The sequence below is a fragment of the Pristiophorus japonicus genome, chromosome 7 (assembly GCF_044704955.1).
Source record: "Pristiophorus japonicus isolate sPriJap1 chromosome 7, sPriJap1.hap1, whole genome shotgun sequence".
NCBI classification, from domain to species: Eukaryota; Metazoa; Chordata; class Chondrichthyes; family Pristiophoridae; genus Pristiophorus; species Pristiophorus japonicus.
This window is the reverse complement of record NC_091983.1, coordinates 80,231,461-80,258,447: the sequence shown is the minus strand read 5'-3', so window position 1 is coordinate 80,258,447 and position 26,987 is coordinate 80,231,461. Positions and strand designations below refer to the sequence as shown.

Genomic DNA, 26,987 nt, shown 5'->3' with positions numbered 1-26,987 from the left:
CGCCTAGGGCGCTGGACAGGACTGCTCCGAGTGCTGTCCTACAGGGGTCAAGCGCTAGTCATAAACCAGCTGGTGGCCGCAATGCTGTGGTACCGGCTGGTCACTTTGACCCCTCCCCCTGCGTTTGTCGCCAAGATACAGAAGAAGCTGGTGGACTTCTTCTGGAACAACAGGAAGTACTGGGTCTCTGCTGCGGTCTTGAGTCTCCCGCTTGAGGAGGGCGGTCAGTCGTTGGTGTGCGTCAGCGCCCAGCTCGCGACTTTCCGTCTTCAGACCCTGCAGAGATACCTTTACGTCGAGCCCCCTCCTAGGTGGTGCGCTCTGGCGAGGTATTTCTTCCGCCAGCAGCTCGACCTCAATTATGACACGCAGCTCCTGTTTGTGAACTTGGGGGGTGCCAGGACCGCCCTCCGGGAGCTGCCTGTCTTTTACAGGGAACTCATCAGGGTCTGGAACAAAGTCTCCACCAAGCGCAGCTCTCCGCCGGCTGGAGTGGCGGCCGTCCTGCAGGAGCCGCTGCTCGGGAATCCGTACCTCCACGGCCGAGGTTTTATGTGGCGGTCGGAAGAGAGGGCTGTGGCTGGTGAGGTGACCAGGGTCAGGGACCTGCTCGATGGCGGAGGAGCGGGCTGGATGGCGCCAGGCACGCTGGCGCGGCGCCTAAATTCGGCCAACGTCCGCCACGCGGCCGATGCCATCGAGTCGCTAAAAACAGCTCTGGGCCCTGACTCCGTTAGGTGTATCGAGGAGGCTCAAGCACGTGGGGAGATCCCGTCCGAACTGACCCCCGTCCGGACGGAATTCCTCATCGGCGCCAAACCCCGGAACCTCCCTCGGGGGCCGGCGCCTCACAACTTGAGCCGCCTCGGGGAAATCCCCTCCGTGCCTTTCAGTTCCGCGCGGAGGGGTTTCCTGTACGGGCTGCTCCTGCACACCCTCAACTTTGCCATCCTCGCCGGCCGTCCGGACACGCCATGGCGTACCATCTTGCCGTCCGGAGGAGGCGGGGGTCCCCGATGGAGGGCACTCTACGCAGGGGTCCTCCCACTATTCATCGGGGACTTGGCCTGGAGGGTGGTGCACGGAGCAGTGCCGTGCAATAAATTTTTAAGCCGGTTCACGGACTCCCAGGCCGCCTGCAATTTCTGCGGTCTGGAGGAGTCCGTGTTCCATGTTTTTATTGAATGCACGAGGTTGCAGCCCCTGTTCCACTATTTGAAGGGGCTGCTCCTGAAATTCTGGCTGCACTTCAGTCCCACTCTCCTGATCTTTGGGCACCCTGTGCGGAGGGGAGCGGGTAGGTCCGAAGGCCTCCTCGTAGGACTGCTCCTGGGCACGGCCAAGGGTGCCATCAGCCGGTCCAGGCAGCGGGCGGTCGAGGGGGTCGTTCAACCTGACTGCCTGCCTCTCTTCCGCTCTTACATCCGGTCCAGGGTGTCCTTGGAGATGGAGCACGCGGTGTCCACCGGTACGCTCGCGGCCTTCCGCGAGAGGTGGGCACCGGAGGGACTGGAGTGCATCATCACGCCCGGCAACCAAATTTTAATTTGATTTTACGTTTTAAAGTTTAATTTGTTTTAATTGCCGGTGCTTTTAGTGTCCCCCTTCCCTTTTATAGGGGGCACTGGGGAAAATTGTGATTTTAGTGCCCAAAAAAAAAAACCAAAAAAAAAAAAGAAAAACACAAAAAAAAAAGGGGGGAAAAAAAGGGCCTTGAAAATGTCTGGAGTGTCACCCAGGTCGGGTGGCACCGTTTATTGTTTTTATGTTTTCACAGGTGAACTCAAAAGAGTTTCATGCAGGTGTGGGGTCCTGGGGGAAAGTCTGGCGACCGGGGAGATGCCCCTCTCTTGACGCAGGGCAGTCATCGTCCTGCTGCCTAAGAAGGGCGATCTCCGCCTCCTTAAGAACTGGCGCCCGGTCTCCCTCCTCAGCACGGACTACAAAATCTTCGCCAGGGCGATGTCTGCTCGCCTTGGTGCCGTGCTGGACCACATGATCCACCCCGACCAGTCCTACACGGTCCCGGGCCGGACAATCCACGATAACATCCATCTGGTCCGGGACCTCATCCATTGTTCCCAGGAGGCTGGTCTGTCGGTCGCCTTCCTATCCCTCGACCAAGAGAAGGCGTTCGACAGGGTGGATCATGACTATCTGCTCGGAACTCTGCGCGCTTTCTGGTTCGGGACGCATTTCGTCGCCCGGATCCGACTTTTGTACGCCGCCGCGGAGTGTCTGATTAAGGTTAACGGGTCCTTGACGGCGCCCCTTCGCTTTAGGAGGGGGGTGCGCCAGGGATGCCCCATGTCCGGCCAGTTATACGCCGTTTGCGTGGAGCCTTTCCTGCGCCTCTTGCGGACGAGGTTGACGGGACTGGCTCTGCAAGGGCCGGGCGTGGAGGTCGTCCTCTCGGCTTACGCCGATGACGTGCTCCTCGCGGTAGAGGATCCCGCTGACCTGCGGAGGATGCGTGAGTGCCAGGAGATTTACTCGGCCGCGTCCTCCGCCAGGATCAACTGGGAGAAATGTTCCGGACTCCTGGTGGGTCAGTGGCGGGTGGACTCCCTGCCGGAGGAGCTCAGGCCTTTTGCCTGGAGCACGACCCATCTCCTCTATCTGGGAGTCTACCTTAGCCCCGACGAGGGAGCCTGGCCGGCGAACTGGCAGGAGCTGGAGGCCAAGGTCGCCGCTCGCCTAGGGCGCTGGACAGGACTGCTCCGAGTGCTGTCCTACAGGGGTCGAGCGCTAGTCATAAACCAGCTGGTGGCCGCAATGCTGTGGTACCGGCTGGTCACTTTGACCCCTCCCCCTGCGTTTGTCGCCAAGATACAGAAGAAGCTGGTGGACTTCTTCTGGAACAACAGGAAGCACTGGGTCACTGCTTCGGTCCTGAGTCTCCCGCTTGAGGAGGGCGGTCAGTCGTTGGTGTGCGTCAGCGCCCAGCTCGCGACTTTCCGTCTTCAGACCCTGCAGAGATACCTTTACGTCGAGCCCCCTCCTAGGTGGTGTGCTCTGGCGAGGTATTTCTTCCGCCAGCAGCGCGACCTCAATTATGACACGCAGCTCCTGTTTGTGAACTTGGGGGGTGCCAGGACCGCCCTCCGGGAGCTGCCTGTCTTTTACAGGGAACTCATCAGGATCTGGAACAAAGTCTCCACCAAGCGCAGCTCTCCGCCGGCTGGAGTGGCGGCCGTCCTGCAGGAGCCGCTGCTTTGGAATCTGTACCTCCACGGCCGAGGTTTCATGTGGCGGTCGGAAGAGAGGGCTGTGGCTGGTGAGGTGACCAGGGTCAGGGACCTGCTCGATGGCGGAGGAGCGGGCTGGATGGCGCCAGACACGCTGGCGCGGCGCCTAAACTCTGCCAACGTCCGCCACGCGGCCGATGCCATCGAGTCGCTAAAAACAGCTCTGGGCCCTGACTCCGTTAGGTGCATCGAGGAGGCTCAAGCACGTGGGGAGATCCCGTCCGAACTGACCCCCGTCCGGACGGAATTCCTCATCGGCGCCAAACCCCGGAACCTCCCTCGGGGGCCGGCGCCTCACAACTTGAGCCGCCTCGGGGAAATCCCCTCCGTGCCTTTCAGTTCCGCGCGGAGGGGTTTCCTGTACGGGCTGCTCCTGCACACCCTCAACTTTGCCATCCTCGCCGGCCGTCCGGACACGCCATGGCGTACCATCTTGCCGTCCGGAGGAGGCGGGGGTCCCCGATGGAGGGCACTCTACGCAGGGGTCCTCCCACTATTCATCGGGGACTTGGCCTGGAGGGTGGTGCACGGAGCAGTGCCGTGCAACAAATTTTTAAGCCGGTTCACGGACTCCCAGGCCGCCTGCAATTTCTGCGGTCTGGAGGAGTCCGTGTTCCATGTTTTTATTGAGTGCACGAGGTTGCAGCCCCTGTTCCATTATTTGAAGGGGCTGCTCCTGAAATTCTGGCTGCACTTCAGTCCCACTCTCCTGATCTTTGGGCACCCTGTGCGGAGGGGAGCGGGTAGGTCCGAAGGCCTCCTCGTAGGACTGCTCCTGGGCACGGCCAAGGGTGCCATCAGCCGGTCCAGGCAGCGGGCGGTCGAGGGGGTCGTTCAACCTGACTGCCTGCCTCTCTTCCGCTCTTACATCCGGTCCAGGGTGTCCTTGGAGATGGAGCACGCGGTGTCCACCGGTACGCTCGCGGCCTTCCGCGAGAGGTGGGCACCGGAGGGACTGGATTGCATCATCACGCCCGGCAACCAAATTTTAATTTGATTTTACGTTTTAAAGTTTAATTTGTTTTCATTGCCGGTGCTTTTAGTGTCCCCCTTCCCTTTTATAGGGGGCACTGGAAAAATTTGATTTTAGCGCCCCAAAAAAAAAACCCAAAAGAAAGGAAAAAAAAAAAGGGGCCTTGAAAATGTCTGCTGTGTCACCCAGGCGGGTGGCATGGTTTTAATGTTTATGGTTATTTTCAGGTAAACTCAAAAGAGTTTCATGCAGGTGTGGGGTCCTGGGGGAAAGTCTGGCGACCGGGGAGATGCCCCTCTCTTGGCGCAGGGCAGTCATCGTCCTGCTGCCTAAGAAGGGCGATCTCCGCCTCCTTAAGAACTGGCGCCCGGTCTCCCTCCTCAGCACGGACTACAAAATCTTCGCCAGGGCGATGTCTGCTCGCCTTGGTGCCGTGCTGGACCACATGATCCACCCCGACCAGTCCTACACGGTCCCGGGCCGGACAATCCACGATAACATCCATCTGGTCCGGGACCTCATCCATTGTTCCCAGGAGGCTGGTCTGTCGGTCGCCTTCCTATCCCTCGACCAAGAGAAGGCGTTCGACAGGGTGGATCACGACTATCTGCTCGGAACTCTGCGCGCTTTCTGGTTCGGGACGCATTTCGTCGCCCGGATCCGACTTTTGTACGCCGCCGCGGAGTGTCTGATTAAGGTTAACGGGTCCTTGACGGCGCCCCTTCGCTTTAGGAGAGGGGTGCGCCAGGGATGCCCCATGTCCGGCCAGTTATACGCCGTTTGCGTGGAGCCTTTCCTGCGCCTCTTGCGGACGAGGTTGATGGGACTGGCTCTGCAAGGGCCGGGCGTGGAGGTCGTCCTCTCGGCTTACGCCGATGACGTGCTCCTCGCGGTAGAGGATCCCGCTGACCTGCGGAGGATGCGTGAGTGCCAGGAGATTTACTCGGCCGCGTTCTCCGCCAGGATCAACTGGGAGAAATGTTCCGGACTCCTGGTGGGTCAGTGGCGGGTGGACTCCCTGCCGGAGGAGCTCATGCCTTTTGCCTGGAGCACGACCCATCTCCTCTATCTGGGAGTCTACCTTAGCCCCGACGAGGGAGCCTGGCCAGCGAACTGGCATGAGCTGGAGGCCAAGGTCGCCTCTCGCCTAGGGCGCTGGACAGGACTGCTCCGAGTGCTGTCCTACAGGGGTCGAGCGCTAGTCATAAACCAGCTGGTGGCCGCAATGCTGTGGTACCGGCTGGTCACTTTGACCCCTCCCCCTGCGTTTGTCGCCAAGATACAGAAGAAGCTGGTGGACTTCTTCTGGAACAACAGGAAGCACTGGGTCTCTGCCGCGGTCTTGAGTCTCCTGCTTGAGGAGGGCGGTCAGTCGTTGGTGTGCGTCAGCGCCCAGCTCGCGACTTTCCGTCTTCAGACCCTGCAGAGATACCTTTACGTCGAGCCCCCTCTTAGGTGGTGTGCTCTGGCGAGGTATTTCTTCCGCCAGCAGCGCGACCTCAATTATGACACGCAGCTCCTGTTTGTGAACTTGGGGGGTGCCAGGACCGCCCTCCGGGAGCTGCCTGTCTTTTACAGGGAACTCATCAGGGTCTGGAACAAAGTCTCCACCAAGCGCAGCTCTCCGCCGGCTGGAGTGGCGGCCGTCCTGCAGGAACCGCTGCTCGGGAATCCGTACCTCCACGGCCGAGGTTTTATGTGGCGGTCGGAAGGGAGGGCTGTGGCTGGTGAGGTGACGAGGGTCAGGGACCTGCTCGATGGCGGAGGAGCGGGCTGGATGGCGCCAGACATGCTGGCGCGGCGCCTAAATTCTGCCAACGTCCGCCACGCGGCCGATGCCATCGAGTCGCTAAAAACAGCTCTGGGCCCTGACTCCGTTAGGTGCATCGAGGAGGCTCAAGCACGTGGGGAGATCCCGTCCGAACTGACCCCCGTCCGGACGGAATTCCTCATCGGCGCCAAACCCCGGAACCTCCCTCGGGGGCTGGCGCCTCACAACTTGAGCCGCCTCGGGGAAATCCCCTCCGTGCCTTTCGGTTCCGCGCGGAGGGGTTTCCTGTACGGGCTGCTCCTGCACACCCTCAACTTTGCCATCCTCGCCGGCCGTCCGGACACGCCATGGCGTACCATCTTGCCGTCCGGAGGAGGCGGGGGTCCCCGATGGAGGGCACTCTACGCAGGGGTCCTCCCACTATTCATCGGGGACTTGGCCTGGAGGGTGGTGCACGGAGCAGTGCCGTGCAACAAATTTTTAAGCCGGTTCATGGACTCCCAGGCCGCCTGCAATTTCTGCGGTCTGGAAGAGTCCGTGTTCCATGTTTTTATGGAATGCACAAGGTTGCAGCCCCTGTTTTATTATTTGAAGGGGCTGCTCCTGAAATTCTGGCTGCACTTCAGTCCCACTCTCCTGATCTTTGGGCACCCTGTGCGGAGGGGAGCGGGTAGGTCCGAAGGCCTCCTCGTAGGACTGCTCCTGGGCACGGCCAAGGGTGCCATCAGCCGGTCCAGGCAGCGGGCGGTCGAGGGGGTCGTTCAACCTGACTGCCTGCCTCTCTTCCGCTCTTACATCCGGTCCAGGGTGTCCTTGGAGATGGAGCACGCGGTGTCCACCGGTACGCTCGCGGCCTTCCGCGAGAGGTGGGCACCGGAGGGACTGGAGTGCATCATCACGCCCGGCAACCAAATTTTAATTTGATTTTACGTTTTAAAGTTTAATTTGTTTTAATTGCCGGTGCTTTTAGTGTCCCCCTCCCCTTTTATAGGGGGCACTGGAAAAAATTTGATTTTAGCGCCCCAAAAAAAAAAAGGAAAAAAAAAAGGGGCCTTGAAAATGTCTGCTGTGTCACCCAGGCGGGTGGCACGGTTTAATGTTTATGTTTATTTTCAGGTAAACTCAAAAGAGTTTCATGCAGGTGTGTGGCAGACTCACCGGGAGCTATCATAATGCATTCATATTGCAGCAGTCCAACATTTCAGGCCTTTTTATTCCAGTAACCAGATTGAAAGGATGGTTTTCAGGGCAGCTTAGAAACCTGAAAGGAAAAATGTAATGATTCAAGTCGAAATCAGAGAATCCAACCCACTAACAATACTTCTGAGTTTTGCGCATGTAATTTCCCCACCCTTCCAGCTCAGAACCTGTCTTCATATTAATATCGGAGTCCTGAAGTCAGTCAGTCAGGCAGCAGCTGGCTGCAAGTGGGGCACATCTGACTTCCCACAGCTCTGTATGTGCTAGTGCGGTAATGGGGCCTGGCAGTATAACAATAAAACTCCCTTATAATCTAGATCACATCTCCACGTCCAACACATGTGTACACCTTTAATCTTTCCAAAGGTGGATCAAGTTAATACTATCTGAGGCGTTGTTTGGTTCAATTCATAAACTTAACCTATATTGGCTCCCGGTTAAGCAGCGCCTCGATTTCAAAATTTTCATCCTGGTTTTTAAATCCCTCTAGGGCCTCGCCTCTCCCTATCTCTGTAATCTCTTCCAGCCAGCCCACAACCTCCCGAGATGAATGCGTTCCTCTAATTCTACCCTCTTGAGCATCCCTGATTATAATTGCTCAACTATTGGTGGCCATGCCTTCTGTTGCCTAGGCCTGAAGCTCTGGAATTCCCTGCCCAAACCTCTCCACCTCTCTTTCCTCTTTCAAGAAACTCCTTAAAAACTACCTCTTTGAACTAGCTTTTGGTCACCTGCCCTAATTTCTCCTTATGTTACTCGGTGCCAACATTTTTGTCTCATTATACTCTTGTGAAGCACCTTGGGACATTTCGCTACATTAGAGGCGCTATATAAATACAAGTTGCTGTTGTTCTCCAGCGATTTGAGGTGTCTACTGTATATGGTCCACGTCTCTGAGCCATACAGGAGGGCGGGTATCACAGTGATACCCGCCCTCCTGTATGGCTCAGAGACGTGGACCATATACAGTAGACACCTCAAATCGCTGGAGAACAACAGCAACTTGTATTTATATAGCGCCTCTAATGTAGCGAAATGTCCCAAGGTGCTTCACAAGAGTAGACCATAAGCTGTAGACCATAAGCTTGGGGCCAGATTTGAGGGCCTGATCTTCGAATACTCTCTTCCTCAAGCGGCCGAAGGATGTGCTGGCGCACTGGAGGCGGTGTTGAACCTCATTGTTGATGTCTGCCCTAATTTCTACTTATGTAGCTTGGTGTCAAATTTTTTATCTCATAACACGCCTGGGACGCTATATAAGTTGTTGTTGTAGTTAAATAGAATGGCAAGGTTGCAAGTCTGATTGAACTTGAGACAGTAGCAGGGTTGGGGGGGGGGGAGGGGGGGCGTGCCGGGGGGTAGGCATGGGAATGGAATCGCTGTTGAGGGTATGGAGTTCATGGCAGGGTCCAAAGATGTTGACTTCAGCCTTCCCAATATTTAACTGGCGGAAATGATGGGTCATCCAGGACTAAATGTCAGACACGCAGTCCAAGAATACAAGGCATGAGAAGGTTGACTTATGAGGAAAGGTTGAGTATATTGGGCCTCTACTCATTGGAATTCAGAAGAATGAGAGGTGATCTTATCGAAACGTATAAGATTATGAGGGGGCTTGACAAGGTGGATGTAGAGAGGATGTTTCCACTGATAGGGCAGACTAGAACTAGGGGACATAATCTTAGAATAAGGTGCCGCCCATTTAAAACTGAGATGAGGAGGAATTTCTTCTCTGATGGTTGTAAATTTGTGGAATTTGCTGCCTCAGAGAACTGTGGAAGCTGGGTCATTGAATACATTTAAGACAGAGATAGACAGTTTCTTAACCAATAGGGGGTTATGGGGAGCGGGCAGGGAAGTGGAACCTGAGTCCATGATCGGATCAGTCATGATTGTATTAAATGGTGGAGCTGGCTCAAGGGGTCGTGTGGCCTACTCCTGCTCCTATTTCTCATGTTATGTTCTTAGAAGCCGAGAGATGCGATGGACAGGTAGAATGTCATCAGTGTACTTGTGGAAGCTGCTCTCATGTCTGGAGATGATGTTGGCAGGGCGCAGCATGTAGATGAGGAACAGGAGGCACCAAAGTTAAGTTGTTGGGGGATTCGAGAAGTAGGTGTAGGGAAATGTTTTGGCTACGATAGGATAGGTAAGAGTGAAACTAAGTGAGGGTGGTCTCACCAAGTTGGAAAGGTGTTGGAGGCACTTAGTGTTGTCGACTATGTTAAATGCTGCAGACAGGTTGAGAAGGATGGGAAAGATAATAAGAACATGAGAAAGAGGAGCAGGAGTAGGCCATTCAGCCCCTTGAGCCTGCTCTGCCATTCAATAAGATCATGGCTGATCTTCTACCTCAACTTCACTTTCCCGCACTATCCCCATATCCCTGGATTCCCTCAATATCAAAAAATCTGTCGATCTCTGTCTTGAATACACTCAAAGACGGGGCCTCCACAGTCCTCTAGGGTAGAGAATTCCAAAGATTCACCACACTCAGAGTGAAGAAATTTCACCTCATCTCAATCCTAAATGGCCAACCCTTTATTCTAAGACTGTGACCCTTGGTTCTAGACACCCCAGCCAGGGGAAAATCCTCCCTGTATGTTTCAATGAGATCACTTCTCATTCTTGTAAACTCTAGAGAATATAGGCCCAGTCTACTCAATCTCTCTTCGCTGGACAATCCCCCCCATCCCAAGAATCAGTCTGGTGAACCTTCATTGTACCCCCTCTATGGTAAGTATATCCTTTCCTTAGGTAAGGCACTACAGTCACAGAGATGTCATTTGTGACTTTCATCAGGCTTGTCTCTGTGCTGTGGGAGAGGCAGAAACCTGGTTAAAGAGATTCCTACACAGAGTTGTGGCAGAGATGGTCATGGATTTAGTACGTGATAACACATTCAAGGACTTTGGAGTGCAAAAGGAATTGGGAGATGGGGCAGTATACAAGGACAGAGGTGTTGAAGTTTTTTTTCAGGAGGAGGGTAATGATGATGGTTTTGAAAGGGAGGAGGATAATGTCCAAGGAATAGGAACCATTTACAATGTCAGCTAGCATAGGGGCCAGGAAGGGAAGTTGGGTAGTCAGTAGTTTTGTGGGAATGGGGTTAAGGGAAGAGGTGGGTTGTCTCATAGAAGAGATTGCTCACCGGGACGATTGCAAAGAAAGTAAAGAGAGATGTGGTTCAGGGCTCGTATGGGGGGAGGGGTGGGGGGCGTGGGTGGGGTGGCGCTGGAGGGATGGGGAAGGTTTGGCTTGGTGGGCAGGGGCAAGAGGAGGAAGTAGCAGACGCAGCTGAATGGATGGTCTCTATCTTGAGAGAAAGAAGTCTATGAGCTCCTCTTACTTAATATTCAAGATAAAAGTGGAGGTGGCAGAGGAGAGGGGTTTAAGGAGAAGGTTGTATTGGAGAAAAAAGTTGACAGTTATCTTTGCATTCTTCAGAGATGAGAAAAAACTGAATGGTAGAAATATAGAAAACTAATTAGCCTGCCATACATTTGCAGCAATTTCTGTCCATTCTTCATATATGAGCCTGGACAATGAATATTCAAATATGAAAAGGAGTTACTGCTCAAGTTGTGCCCTCACCTGAAACTAAGTTTTCAAAACCCTAGGCTTCCCACGCAATGGGCGACTTATCAAAACATCAAGATGAACTGCAATGGTTTTCTGTCCATGGAAATCAATGGACAAGAAATTGAAAGATTTGCATTGATATAGCGCTTTTCACAACCATACTTATCTATACGGCGCAACATCACATAATATGGTGCATTGACCAATGGGAGCCATTGACTTTCTTTTGCATTTTTATTTTTGAAATGCCTTTGAACATTTTGATCAAAGTAAACCTATATCGAGAATGCATTGAATTTTCTGTTTCAGGTGAACCTGCCTCGAGCTTTGTTGATTTCTCTTCCACTGGTGACGTTGCTGTATATACTGGTCAATGTGAGCTACCTGGCAGCCATGAGTCCAGCTGAGATGATGACATCTGGTGCTGTGGCTGTAACGTGGGGGTAAGTTACTTACGTAACATAAATTGTGATTTTATTTTGTATGTTTATTCAAAGAATGCTTTTGGCAAGTGAATTCTCCATAGTGACTATTTTTATTCAGCAGATCCCATAGACTAAAGAAATTTGCAGCCCAGAAAGAGACCATGAAGTCCATCATATTTGTGCTAGCTCTTTGTTGGAGTAATCCAAAGCTAATTCCACTACCTCACTTAGTCTCCATTGCCCTCTATCATCTTCTGCTTCAAATGTTTATCCATTGTTCCCTTAAAAGATGCTATGATCTCTGCCTCAATTACTGCTTATTGCAAAGCATTCAATGCTCCAATAAACCTCTGTGTAAAGAAATCTTTCCTAACCTCTCTCGTCAATCTCCGAGTGATCATTTTAAATTAATGACCTCCCATTGCTGACTCCCTACTAGAGGAAATAGTTTTTCACTATTCACTTGCACAATGAGGTTGAGGGAGGGAATTCCAGAGCTTCCGGCCTCGGCAGCTGAAGGCATGGCCGCTAATGGTGGAGCGATTATAATTGGGGATGGACAAGAGGCCAGAATTGGAGGAGTGTAGATATCTCGGAGGGTTGGAGGAGGTTATAGCGATAGGGATGGGCAACACCATGGGGGGATTTCAAAACAAGAATAAGAATTTTTAAATTGAGGCATTGCTTGACCGGGAGCCAATGTAGTTCAGCAAGCACAGGGGTGATGGGTGAATAGGATGTAGCATGAGTTAGCATATGGGCAGCAGAGTTTTGGATGAGCGTAAGTTTATGGAGGGTGGAAGATGGGAGGCTGGGCATAGGTGTGTTGGAATAGTGAAGTCTAGAGGCAACAAAGGCATGAAAGAGGGTTTCAGCAGCAGATGAGGTGAGGCAAGGGTGGAGTCGGGCAATGTTATGGAGGTGGAAATAGGCGGTCTTAGTGATGGCGCGGATATGTGGTCAAAAGTTCATTTTGGTGTTAAATACGACACCAAAGTTGCGAATGATCTGGTACAGCCTCAGACAGTGACCACAGAGAGAACCACCTGGCCCCTCGAGCCTGCTTCGCCATTTAATAAGATCATGGCTGATCTGATCATGGACTCAGCTCCACTTCCCTGCCGACTCCCCATAACCCTTTATTCCCTTATCGCTCAAATATCTGTCCATCTCCGCCTTAAATATATTCAATGACCCAGCCTCCACAGCTCTCTGGGTCAGAGAATTCCACAGATTTACAACCCTCAGAGAAGAAATTCCTCCTCATCTCAGTTTTAAATGAATGGCCCCTTATTCTGAGACAATGCCCCTAGTTTTAGTTTCCCCTACAAGTGGAAATATCCTCTTTGTATCCAGCTTGTCGTGCCCCCTCATTATCTTATATGTTTCGATAAGATCACCTCTCATTCTTCTGAACTCCAATGAGCATAAGCCCAACCTACTCAACCGATCTTCATAAGTCAACCCCCTAATCTCCAGAATCAACCTAGTGAACCTTCTCTGAACAGCCTCCATTGTAAGTGTATCCTTCTTTAAATATGGAGACCAAAAACTGTATGCAGTACTCCAGGTGTGGCCTTACTAATACCCTGTACAGTTGTAGCAAGCCTTCTCTGCTTTTATACTCTATCCCCCTTGCAATAAAGGCCAACATTCCATTTTCCTTCCTGATTACTTGTTGTACCTGCATACTAACTTTTTGTGTTTCATGCACAAGGGCCCTGAGATCCCTTTGTACTGCAGCACTTTGCAATTTTTCTCCCTTTAAATTTTAATTTGCTTTTCTATTTTTTTCTGTCAAAGTGGATAATCTCACATTTTCCCACATTATACTCCATCTGTCAAATTTTTGCCCACTCACTTAGTCTGTCTATACCCCTTTGCAGATGGAGTCAATGGCTAGGGAACAGAGAGTGTAGCAGGGACAGAAGATAGTGGCTTTGGGTTTTCCAATATTTAGTTGGAGAAAATTTCTGCTCATCCAGTAACGGATGACGGATAAGCAGTCTGATAAATGAGAGACAGTGGAGGGGTCGAGAGAGGTGGTGGTGAGGTAGAGCTGGGTGTTGTAGCCATGTATGTGGAACCTGACATTGTGTTTTCGGATGATGTTGCCGAGTGGAAACATGTAGATGGGAACTAGGAGGGGGACAAGAATAGATTCTTGGGGGTCTTGCGGTAATGGTGCAGGTGTGGGAACAGAAGCTACACAAGAGATTCTCTGGCTATTACTGGAAAGATAAGAATGGCATAAAATATGGCATGGGGATGAGAACCTATGCAGGGAGACAGAGGGAAATAAAATGGGGGCAGAAGCAAAAGATAGAAAGGAGAACAGTAAAGGTGGAGGGCAGGGAAACCCAAGGCAAAAATCAAAAAGGGCCACATTACAGCAAAATTCTAAAGGGACAAAGAATGTTAAAAAGACAAGCCTGAATGCTCTGTGCCTTAATGCGAGGAGTATTCATAATAAGGTGGATGAATTAACTGCGCAGGCAGCGATTAACGATTATGATATAATTGGGATTATGGAGACATGGCTCCAGGGTGACCAAGGCTGGGAACTCAATATCCAGGAAGGATAGGCAGAAAGGAAAAGGAGGTGGGGTAGCGTTGCTGGTTAAAGAGGAAATTAATGCAATAGTAAGAAAGGCCATTAGCTTGGCTGATGTGGAATCTGTATGGGTAGAGTTGCGGAATACCAAAGGGCAGAAAACGCTAGTGGGATTTGTGTACAGACCACCAAACAGCAGTAGTGAGGTTGGGGATGGCATTAAACAAGAAATTAGGGATGCGTGCAATAAAGGTACAGCAGTTATCATGGGTGACTTTAATCTACATATAGATTGGGCTAACCAAGCTGGTAGCAATGCGGTGGAGGAGGATTTCCTGGAGTGTATTTGGGATGGCTTTCTCGACCAATATGTCGAGGAACCAACTAGAGAGCTGGTCATCCTAGACTGGGTGTTGTGTAATGAGAGAGGACTAATTAGCAATCTTGTTGAGCGAGGCCCCCTGGGGAAGAGTGACCATAATATGGTAGAATTCTTTATTAAGATGGAGAGTGACACAGTTAATTCAGAGACTAGGGTCTTGAACTTAAGGAAAGGTAACTTTGATGGTATGAGATATGAATTGGCTAGGATAGACTGGCGAATGATACTTAAAGGGTTGACAGTGGATAGGCAATGGTAGACATTTATAGATTACATGGATGAACTTCAACAATTGTACATTCCTGTCTGGAGTAAAAATAAAACGGGGAAGGTAGCTCAACAGTGGCTAACAAGGGAAATTAGGGATAGTGTTAAATCCAAGGAAGAGGCATATAAATTGACCAAAAAAAGCAGCAAACCTGAGGACTGGGAGAAACTTAGAATTCAGCAGAGGAGGACGAAGGGATTAATTAGGAGGGGGAAAATAGAGTATGAGAGGAAGCTTGCTGGGAACATAAAAACTGACTGCAAAAGCTTCTATAGATATGTGAAGAAAAAAAAGATTAGTGAAGACCAACATAGGTCCTTTGCAGTCAGAATCAGGTGAATTTATAATGGGGAACAAAGAAATGGCAGAACAAATACTTTGGATCTATCTTCACTAAGGAAGACATAAATAACCTTCCGGAAATACTAGGGGTTCGAGGGTCTAGCGAAAAGGAAGAACTGAAGGAAATCCTTATTAGTCAGGAAATTGTGTTCGGGAAATTGATGGGATTGAAGGCCGATAAATCCCCCGGGCCTGATAGTCTGCATCCCAGAGTACTTAAGGAAGTGATCCTAGAAATAGTGGATGCATTGGTGATCATTTTCCAACATTCTATTAACGCTGGATCAGTTCCTCAGGACTGGAAGGTAGCTAATGTAACACCACTTTTTAAAAAAGGAGAGAGAAAACAGGGAATTATACACCGGTTAGCCTGACATCGGTGGTGGGGAAAATGTTGGAATCAATTATTAAAGATGAAATAGCAGTGCATTTGGAAAGCAGTGACAGGATGGGTCCAAGTCAGCATGGATTTATGAAAGGGAAATCATGCTTGACAAATCTTCTGGAATTTTTTGAGGATGTAACTTGTAGAGTGGATAAGGGAGAACCAGTGGATGTGGTGTATTTGGACTTTCAAAAGGCTTTTGACAAGGTCCCACACAAGAGATTAGTGTGCAAAATTAAAGCACATGGTATTGGGGGTAATGTATTGACGTGGATAGAGAACTGGTTGGCAGACAGGAAGCAGAGAGTCGGAGTAAACGGGTCCTTTTCAGAATGGCAGGCAATGACCAGTGGGGTGCCACAGGGTTCAGTGCTGGGACCCCAGCTATTTACAATATACATCAATGATTTAGATGAAGGAATTGAATGTAATATCTCCAAGTTTGCAGATGACACTAAACTGGGTGGCGGTGTGAGCTGTGAGGAGGATGCTAAGAGGCTGCAGAATGACTTGGACAGGTTAGGTGAGTGGGCAAATGCATGGCAGATGCAGTATAATGTGGATAAATGTGAGGTTATCCACTTTGGTGGCAAAAACAGGAAGACAGAATATTATCTGAATGGTGACAGATTAGGAAAATGGGAGGTGCAACGAGACCTGGGTGTCATGGTACATCACTCATTGAAGTTTGGCATGCAGGTGCAGCAGGCAGTGAAGAAGTCAAATGGCATGTTGGCCTTCATAGCTAGAGGATTTGAATATAGAAGCAGGGAGGTCTTACTGCAGTTGTACAGAGCCTTGGTGAGGCCACACCTGGAATATTGTGTTCAGTTTTGGTCTCCTAATCTGAGAAAGGACATTCTTGCTATTGTTGGAGTAGAGCGAAGGTTCACCAGACTGATTCCCAGGATGGCAGGACTGATATATGAGGAGAGACTGGATCAACTGGTCTTGATCCACTGGAGTTTAGAAGAATGAGAGGGGATCTCATAGAAACATATAAAATTCTGACGGGATTGGACAGGTTAGAGGCAGGAAGAATGTTCCCATTGCTGGGGAGTTCCAGAACCAGGGGTCACAGTCTAAGAATAAGGGGTAAGCTATTTAGGACCAAGATGAGGAGAAACTTCTTCACTCAGAGAATGGTTAACCTGTGGAACTCTCTACTGCAGAAAGTTGTTGAGGCCAGTTCGTTAGATATATTCAAAAGGGAGTTAGATTATGGCCCTTACGGCGAAAGGATCAAGGGATATGGAGAGAAAGCAGGAAAAGGGTACTGAGGTTAAATGATCAGCCATGTTATTGAATGGCAGTGCAGGCTCGAGGGGCTGAATGGCCTGCTCCTGTACCTAATTTGTAAGTTTCTAATGGAACCAGGTGAGGGCAGTTCCACCCAGCTGGTCGATGGAGGAGAGGCATTCGAGGAGCATGGTGTGGTCAATTGTGCCTGATTTCCCAAAGAGGATACAAAGCATGGTTGAGTGTACCGGTTCTGGGCCGGGAACTGCACAAGTCCCCGGAGCACTTGAACCCACCACCTTCTGACTCAGAAGCGAGAGCTCTACCACCAGTAATGGCCCATGTGATTTTAATGTTGGGTTGGAAAGAACACTCCTGCTGCTTCTGGCTCCACATTCAGCTCAGTATATTCAGGCAGATTGTCTAATGGGCTGCCAATGAGCTATTGTCTGCTTTGCACTTCTGCCCAAGAAAATGTCACCCCCATGAGTCTCGTATCTACACGCTGTGTCATCGACTCACACTCCACCCAGTAGGGTGTTATAATTGCATTGAGGTCCTATCTTTGTGGTAGGATCTCGATTTACATGGATAAATGAGGCTCCTAGCTATTCAGTAGAGTGTCTGCACTACCTAGTGGAAGGCTCCAGCAAAAATGACTTCAGAGTGGGAATGAGGCCGCAAGCTGACCACCTTGATTTTAACTCTATTAGCATCCCATTTCCCGCTGAGCAAGGAAGTTAAAATATCCCTAATAATTCATGTAATTAACATTTTATCAGCAATATTTTAGTAACAGTCCACTTAACACTAATCACAGTATGAATAGTGACTACAGTACTATTTTTCATAACTTCTTTCTAAATGTTTTCTATTGTCAGAAACAAAGTGCTGGGTAGCTGGGCATGGTTTATTCCACTGTCAGTTGTACTTTCCACATTCGGCTCTGTAAATGGTAGCTTCTTTACTGGAGGGCGTAGTTGCTACGTAGCAGCCAGAGAAGGTTCAATGGTAAGGACATAGAACTGTTACTGTGCTTCATACATATAATAGCAATTTAGCAATTAAGAACTTTAACAAATAAAGATAAGATAAGGGAAAAGTGGTACTGGCTGGAATCTGGAGGGAATAACCTCAGAGTTCAAAATGGTCTGTGGGAGACACCCCAGCCTGTTTGTCAACTCCTGCCTGGATGGAGGGAAACAGGACAGGCTTCAAACTGATCGTAAAGCTCAATGCAAAAATGTGTTTTTTTAATACAGAAAGCAGTATTAGCTAATACCACGTAAAAGCATGGAACAAGAAATGACCATTCTATCAAAGTTGTTCCTTCCACAAACCAAGTATAATCTTTTCTATCAGGAACTCTATCCAAACTATTACCTCATCTGACAAAATATTTGCAATGTTGCTTTGTGCCACACCCCAAAAGAATAAATGCAGCAAAATTCCAGAATTCTTATTTAACTTTGAATCCTACGTTAAAGTTTCTGAATGAGCTGGTGGACTGAGAGACTGTACACAAGCTGTGCACTAGGCTTCTTAGGCCCCGCTTTAACGCAAATCAGACGTCTGCTCCAGCTGCACGGTAAACGTTTGGATTGGGCGCACAAAAGGAGGCTGCTATTCAAAGATTCAAAAAAAGTCATTCTTGTCCCTGGTCTCTTGGAATTTCTGACCCAGTGCACCCCTGTGCCCAGAGCCACTTCCCCCATGCCAGATAATTGCTCTTCACTGGCTTCTGCAGCCTGGCATTGTAGCCCTGGCACTTATTGCACATCATGAGTGATGCAGAATGCAATAAAAATTAACTTTTGGAGAGAGACAAGCCAATAAAAAGGAAAATCAGGTCAGGCGTATAACAAGTAGCCGACATCCTCTCGCCCATTGTATGTCCCTGCCAAAGCTGCTTGTAAGCACAGCTCCCTGCTGTGAGCATGGGAACACAGAATTATCCCCAACATTCCCAAGCTTGATTCTGTGCTACGTTGGCTGATCTCAGCCAGGCCAATGGTAAGGGATAACCTTGGCTCAGTTTGTACATACTCTGAATCAGAAGGTTGTGGGTTCAAGTCCCACTTCAGAGACTTGAGCATAAAAATCTAGGCTGACACTCCAGTGCAGTACTGAGGGACTGCTGCACTGTTGGTGGTGTCGTCTTTCGGATGAAATGTTAAACCGAGAGAGTCTGCTCGCCTCCAACTTCCGCCCCTCTATTGTGCTTACCACCGCACTTCCACCCCACTTATGACAGAATTGTGGTCCGCCAGGAAAAAAAAGCCAAAGAGCAGAATTTTGTTCAAGAGGCTACCGCATCCATCGCGCTGGTAAAAACACGAGAAACAGGGTAGGTGCGCCCCGTTTCCATGGATCCAATGGCACTATTTTGGAGAAGAGCAGGGGAATTATCCCTGTGTCCTGCTCCATATATATCCCTCAATCAACATCATTAAAACAGATGATCTGGTCAGTATCATTGCTGTTTGTGGAAGCTTACTGTGTGCAAATTGGCTGTCGGGTTTCGTACATTATAACAGTGACTATACTTCCAAAAGTATTTCATTGGCTGCAAAGCACTTTGATGGTTGTGAAAGATGCTATCTAAATGCAAGTCTTTCTTTTTCTTTTTAAGGACACTACAATTAGACTCAACACTCTTGAGCTAGGGAGGATTTCTGCTCCTTACTGCTATCTAGTGAGCTCCCATGGAAAATGCATGTGTATGGACATTGTGGGGCCGAAATTGCTTACTGCTGGAAATGGGGCGCACCTACCCTGTTTCTCATGTTTTTACCGGCGCGGTGGATGCGGTAGCCTCTTGAACGAAATTTTGCTCTTTGGCTTTTTTTTTCTCGGCATAGCGCTGATGACGTCATCACGGTGCTGCATCACCATGGCTCTCCCCTTCACTTAAAGGGGAGAGCCTGTGTGATTGTTTAAGTTTGGTCTACTGGGCCACTAGGGAGGGTTTCGGCCAGGCCAGCAGTCTGGCCAAATCCGGGGGCATAATTGTTGGTCCGACCTGGCAGTCGGCTGACAAAAGAAAACATGGCAGCAGCGATAGTAGGTCCTCCCCTTTAATGGGAGCCACACCGCCATTTTACAAGGATTCCAAGCTCAGTGCACCGGCAGAAAAAAAGCAGCTTTTGGCACCATGTGGTGCAAGCAAGATTCTTTCAGCGGAATTTCACCATCGGGGCGGGGGGAACATCGGTGGTGCGTGCTCTTATGACGCATTTAGGATGGATCGGCAGCAGCAGAGAGGTGGGGGGAGGGGGGAGCAGATTACCGTCAGGATACTGCAGGAGCGGAATTTTTAAAATGGCATGATTACACGAAAAATCGGCGGCTACTGCACTCTACAGCGGTAACAGGCCTTAAAGGGAGGGGCAATTTGGGCCCCAATGTGAGAACTGCATCAGATTCAGCTATAATGCTATTCACATTCAAATTTCCAACTTTTTCCAGCATTTTCTGTTTTCATTTTAGCGTGGTAACATACATGAAAAATGACCACTTGAGCAAGGTAGTAGAGGGTACCTGGCACAGACAGTAACATACCCCATTGTGAGTCACTGTGTTCAGCAGGGAAGGATAGCAAATTAGAAAAAAAGACTCATAATAAATTTCTAAAATGTGACAATAATAATATGCACTTGATTACCTAACATATGAAGTAATGGATATTAAGATACTCTTTTTTGCATTATGGAACTTGTACATTGTAACTCAAAAACAGCTTAATGATAATTGTTTTATTTTTTTCTCTTCCAGCCAGATATTCTATCCATGGCTCATGTGCACCGTCTGACACCATTGCCGGCCCTTATGTTTACAGCATTCATTGCTTTGATAATGTTAATCCCAGGGGATTTTGGGTCTATAGTCAATTATTTCAGGTTTGTGCAGAACATTTTTTTTTAATCTATTAAAATATTAAATTCCTGAAATTCCACAGGGCTGTTCCAGTCTCCCAGCATAACTCTGGTGGACCCCCAAAAACCAGGTTAGCGGCTTGGTGCAATCTGGTTCTCAGTCTCCTTCTGGAGTTATGTTAGGAGAGCAGAAGAACCCTGGAGATGTTAGTGTCAAATACAGATATCAGTTTATAGTTGTGGCACATAGGCCCTGAAATTCCAGCCTCGCTGGGTCCCCCTGGACACGGCAAGGCCTCGCAAAAGCCAGTGTTCGTGCGCACGCGTCGAAAAGCAGGTTTTCTGTTCTGTCAGATCCTCCACATCCTTGGGAGAAGGACATTTGCGCGGGCAAGATTGAGCTATTTTGCCCGTCTCTTTCCCAGCGAATGTCCTTCAAACGCAAAAGACGCAGAGCCTACTTTTACCAGCATAAGAGTTTTAAAACATATAAAAATACAATTTCAATACACATTTTTATAGTAAAAACCCTGTCCACTAAGTTAAGTTTACTTTAAACTCTATTAAAATATGTTAAAAAAAATCCCCAAAGTATTTTTCTTTTCTAAAACATTTAATTAACTTTAATTTCAATTAATTTTAAATGTGTGTTTTTTTTAAAATTTATTATGTTGTGTTTGGGTGTTTTAGGGAGTTATTCTCATTGATAGTAATGGGAATTCATGAAATCGGAGTTACAGAGAAACATAGAAAATAGGTGCAGGAGTAGGCCATTTGAGGCTGCACCGCCATTCAATAAGATCATGGCTGATCATTCACCTCAGTACCCCTTTCCTGCTTTCTCTCCATACCTCTTGATCCCTTTAACTGTAAGGGTCATATCTAACTCCCTCTTGAATATATTTAATGAACTGGCATCAACAACTCTGCGGTAGAGAATTCCACAGGTTAACAACTCTCTGAATGAAGAAGTTTCTCCTCATCTCCGTCCTAAATGGCTTACCCCTTATCCTTAGACTGTGAGCCCTGGTTCTGGACTCCCCCAACATCGGGAACATTCTTCCTGCATCTAACTTGTCCAGTCCCGTCAGAATTTTATATGTTTCTATGAGATCCCCTCTCATTCTTCTAAACTCCAGTGGATACAAGCCCAGTTGATCCAGTCTCTCCTCATATGTCAGTCCTGCCATCCCGGGAATCAGTCTGGTGAACCTTCGCTGCACATCCTCAATAGCAAGAACATCCTTCCTCAGATTAGGTCCCCTGCAGTCAGAATCAGGGGAAGTCATAACGGCGAACAAAGAAATGGCGGACCAATTGAACAAGTACTTCGGTTCGGTATTCACTGAGGAGGAGACAAACAACCTTCCGGATATAAGAGGGGTCGGAGGGTCTGGTAAGGAGGAGGAACTGAGGGAAATCCTTATTAGTCGGGAAATTGTGTTGGGGAAATTGATGGGATTGAAGGCCGATAAATCCCCAGGGCCTGATGGACTGCATCCCAGAGTACTTAAGGAGGTGGCCTTGGAAATAGTGGATGCATTGACAGTCATTTTCCAACATTCCATTGACTCTGGATCAGTTCCTATGGAGTGGAGGGTAGCCAATGTAACCCCACTTTTTAAAAAAGGAGGGAGAGAGATAACAGGGAATTATAGACCGGTCAGCCTGACATCGGTAGTGGGTAAAATGATGGAATCAATTATTAAGGATGTCATAGCAGTGCATTTGGAAAGAGGTGATATGATAGGACCAAGTCAGCATGGATTTGTGAAAGAGAAATCATGCTTGACAAATCTTCTAGAATTTTTTGAGGATGTTTCCAGTAGAGTGGACAAGGGAGAACCAGTTGATGTGGTATATTTGGACTTTCAGAAGGCTTTCGACAAGGTCCCACACAAGAGATTAATGTGCAAAGTTAAAGCACATGGGATTGAGGGTAGTGTGCTGACATGGATTGAGAACTGGTTGTCAGACAGGAAGCAAAGAGTAGGAGTAAATGGGGACTTTTCAGAATGGCAGGCAGTGACTAGTGGGGTACCGCAAGGTTCTGTGCTGGGGCCCCAGCTGTTTACACTGTATATTAATGATTTAGACGAGGGGATTAAATGTAGTATCTCCAAATTTGCGGATGACACTAAGTTGGGTGGCAGTGTGAGCTGCGAGGAGGATGCTATGAGGCTGCAGAGCGACTTGGATAGGTTAGGTGAGTGGGCAAATGCATGGCAGATGAAGTATAATGTGGATAAATGTGAGGTTATCCACTTTGGTGGTAAAAACAGAGAGACAGACTATTATCTGAATGGTGACAGATTAGGAAAAGGGGGGGTGCAACGGGACCTGGGTGTCATGGTACATCAGTCATTGAAGGTTGGCATGCAGGTACAGCAGGCGGTTAAGAAAGCAAATGGCATGTTGGCCTTCATAGCGAGGGAATTTGAGTACAGGGGCAGGGAGGTGTTGCTACAGTTGTACAGGGCCTTGGTGAGGCCACACCTGGAGTATTGTGTACAGTTTTGGTCTCCTAACCTGAGGAAGGACATTCTTGCTATTGAGGGAGTGCAGCGAAGATTCACCAGACTGATACCCGGGATGGCGGGACTGACCTATCAAGAAAGACTGGATTAACTGGGCTTGTATTCACTGGAGTTCAGAAGAATGAGAGGGGACCTCATAGAAACGTTTAAAATTCTGACGGGGTTAGACAGGTTAGATGCAGGAAGAATGTTCCCAATGTTGGGGAAGTCCAGAAACAGGGGACACAGTCTAAGGATAAGGGGTAAGCCATTTAGGACCGAGATGAGGAGGAATTTCTTCACCCAGAGAGTGGTGAACCTGTGGAATTCTCTACCACAGAAATTTGTTGAGGTCAATTCATTAAATATATTCAAAAATGAGTTAGATGAAGTCCTTACTACTAGGAGAATCAAGGGGTATGGTGAGAAAGCAGGAATGGGATACTGAAGTTGCATGTTCAGCCATGAACTCATTGAATGGCGGTGCAGGCTCGAAGGGCCGAATGGCCTACTCCTGCACCTACTTTCTATGTTTCTATGTTTCTAAACTGAACACAATATTCCAGATGAGGTCTCACCAAGACCCTGTACAACTGCAGCAAGACCTCACTGCTCCGATACTCAAATCCCCTAGCTATAAAGGCCAACATGCCATTTGCCTTCTTCTCTGCCTGCTGCACCTGCATGCCAACCTTCAATGACTGATGTACCATGACACACAGGTCTCGTTGCACCTCCCCTTTTCCTAATCTGCCGCTATTCAGATAATATTCCGCCTTCATGTTTTTGCCACCAAAGTGGATAACCTCACATTTATCCACATTATACTGCATCTGCCATGCATTTGCCCACTCACCTAACCTGTCCAAGTCACCCTGCAGCCTCTTAGCATTCTCACCGCTCACACCGCCACCCAGCTTAGTGTCATCTGCAAACTTGGAGATATTACACTCAATTCCTTCATCTAAATCATTGGTGTATATTATAAATAGCTGGGTTCCCAGCACTGAGCCCTGCGGCACCCCACTAGACACTGCCTGCCATTCTGAAAAGGACCCATTTATCCCGACTCTCTGCTTCCTGTCTGCCAACCAGTTCTCTATCCACGTCAATACATTACCCCCAACACCATGTGCTTTAATTTTGCACACCGATCTCTTGTGTGGGACCTTGTCAAAAGTCATTTGAAAGTCCAAATACACCACATCCACTGGTTCTCCCTTGTCCACTCTACTAGTTACATCCTCAAAAAATTCGAGAAGATTTGTCAAGCATGATTTCCCTTTCATAATTCCATGCTGACTTGGACCCATCCTGTCACTGCTTTCCAAATGTGCTGCTATTTCATCTTTAATAATTGATTCCCAACATTTTCTCCACTACTGATGTCAGGCTAACTGGTCTATAATTCCCTGTTTTCTCTCTCCCTCTTTTCTTAAAAAGTGGTGTTACATTAGCTACCCTTCAGTCCATAGGAACTGATCCAGAGTTGATAGACTGTTGGAAAATGATCACCAATGCATCCACTATTTCTAGGGCCACTTTCTTAAGTACTCTGGGATGCAGACTATCAAGCCCTGGGGATTTATTGGCCTTCAATTCCATCAATTTCCCAAACACAATTTCCTGACTAATAAGGATTTCCTTCAGTTCCTCCTTCTTGCTAGACTCTCGGTCCCCTAGTATTTCCGGAAGGTTATTTGTGTCTTTCTTTGTGAAGACAGAATCAAAGCATTTGTTCAATTGGTCTGCCATTTCTTTGTTCCCCATTATAAATTCACCTGATTCTGACTGCAAGGGACCTACGTTTGTCTTCATTAATCTTTTTCTCTTCACATATCTATAGAAGCTTTTGCAGTCAGTTTTTATGTTCCCAGCAAGCTTCCTCTCATACTCTATTTTCTCCTTCCTAATTAAACCCTTCGTCCTCCTCTGCTGAATTCTAAATGTCTCCCAGTCCTCAGGTTTGCAGCTTTTTCTGGCCAATTTATATGCCTCTTCCTTGGATTTAACACTATCCCTAATTTCCCTTTTTAGCCACGGTTGAGCCACCTTCCCCGGTTTATTTTTACTCCAGACAGGAATGTACAATTGTCGAAGTTCATCCATGTGATCTTTAAATGTTTGCAATTGCCTATCCAGCGTCAACCCTTTAAGTATCATTCGCCAGTCTATTCTAGCCAATTCACATCTCATACCATCGAAGTTACCTTTCCTTAAGTTCAGGACCCTAGTCTCTGAATTAACTGTGCCACTCTCCATCTTAATAAAGAATTCTATCCTATTATGGTCACTCTTTCCCAACGGGCTTCGCACAACAAGATTGCTAATTAGTCCTTTCTCGTTACACATCACCCAGTCGAGGATGGCCAGCCCTCTAGTTGGTTCCTCGACATACTGGTCCAGAAAATCATCCTTAATACACTCCAGGAAATCCTCCTCCATCGTACTGCTACCAGTTTGGTTAGCTCAATCTATATGTAGATTAAAGTTGCCCATGATAACTGCTGTACCTTTATTGTATGCATCCCTAATTTCTTGTTTGATGCCGTCCCCAACCTCACAACTACTGTTTGGTGGTCTGTACACAACTCCCGCTTGCGTTTTCTGCCCTCTGGTATTCCGCAGCTCTACCCATACAGTTTCTATATCATCCAAACTAATGTCCTTGCTTACTATTGCGTTAATTTCTTCTCTAACCAGCAACATTACCCCACCTCTGTTTCCTTTTTGTCTATCCTTCCTGAATGCTGAATACCCTTGGATGTTGAGTTCCCAGCCTTGGTCACCCTGGAGCCATGTCTCCGTAATCCCAATTATATCATATTTGTTAATAGCTGCCTGCACAGTTAATTCACCCACCTTATTATGAATACTCCTCGCATTGAGGCACAGAGCCTTCAGGCTTGTCTTTTTAACACACTTTGTCCCTTTAGACTTTTGCTCTAATGTGGCCCTTTTTGACTTGGGTTTCTCTGCCCTCCACTTTTACTTTTCTTTTTTCTATCTTTTGCTTCTGCCCCCATTTTACTTCGCTCTGTCTCCCTGCATAGGTTCCCATCCCCCTGCCATATTAGTTTAACCCCTCTCCAACAGCAGTATCAAACACTCCCCCTAGGACATTGGTTCCGGTCCTGCCCAGGTGCAGACCGTCCGGTTTGTACTGGTCCCACCTCCCCCAGAACCAGTTCCAATGTCCCAGGAATTTGAATCCCTCCCTCCTGCACCACTCCTCAAGTCACGTATTCATCTTAGCTATCCTGCAATTCCTACTCTGATTAGCACGTGGCACTGATAGCAATCCTGAGATTACTACCTTTGAGGTCCTGCTTTTTAATTTAACTCCTAGCTCCCTAAATTCAGCTTGTCGGACCTCATACTGTTTTTTGCCTATATCGTTGGTACCTATATGCACCACGACAACTGGCTGTTCACCCTCCCCCTCCAAAATGTCCTGCAGCCGCTCCGGGACATCCTTGACCCTTGCACCAGGGAGGCAACATACCATCCCAGAGTCTCGATTGGGGTCGCAGAAACGCCTATCTATTCACCTTACAATAGAATCCCCTACCATTATAGCTCTCCCACTCTTCTTCCTGCCCTCCTTGCAGCAGAGCTACCCATGGTGCCATGAACTTGGCTACTGCTATCTTCCCCTGATGAGTCATCCCCCCCAACAGTATCCAAAACAGTGTATCTGTTTTGGAGAGGAATGATCGCAGGGGACCCCTGTACTACCTTCCTTCCACTGCTCTTCCTGCTGGTCACCCATTCCCTCTCTGCCTGAATAACCTATACCTGCGGTGTGACCAACTCACAAAACGTGCTATTCACGACATCCTCAGCATCGTGGATGCTCCAGAGTGAATCCATGCGCAGTTCCAGTGCCGCAATGCGGTCTGTCAGGTGCTGCAGCAGGATACACTTCCTGCACATGTAGTCGTCAGGGACACTGGAAGCGTCCCTGGCTTCTCACATAGCATAGGAGGAGCATGACATGTGCCTGGGCTCTCCTGCCATGACTTAACCCTTAGATTAATTTAATTTGGCAACAGTGTCAAAGGTTACCTACTGATAAGGAAATAAATAGAAAAAAAAAAGGCATCTGACCGGAATCCAAGGTGCCTCCGGGACCACCAGGTACATTCGTCGAGAAATTGTGTGTCAGAGGCGTTCGTCCGAAGGAAGCCTTCAACCTGAATTTCAGAGCCTTTGTTACAGATCCAA

At 48.5% G+C, this 26,987-nt stretch overlaps 1 protein-coding gene across 1 annotated transcript in view; it reads left to right on the top strand.

Annotated features, from left to right (window-relative positions):
• LOC139266796 (b(0,+)-type amino acid transporter 1) overlaps positions 1–26,987 on the top strand; it is a 49,184-nt gene that overhangs the window by 8,088 nt on the left and 14,109 nt on the right. Inside the window, exons 2-4 of the mRNA XM_070884388.1 lie at positions 11,084–11,217; positions 17,251–17,380; positions 20,144–20,268. Of these exons, the coding sequence (XP_070740489.1) occupies positions 11,084–11,217; positions 17,251–17,380; positions 20,144–20,268 (389 nt within the window). The remainder of the gene's footprint in view (positions 1–11,083; positions 11,218–17,250; positions 17,381–20,143; positions 20,269–26,987) is intronic.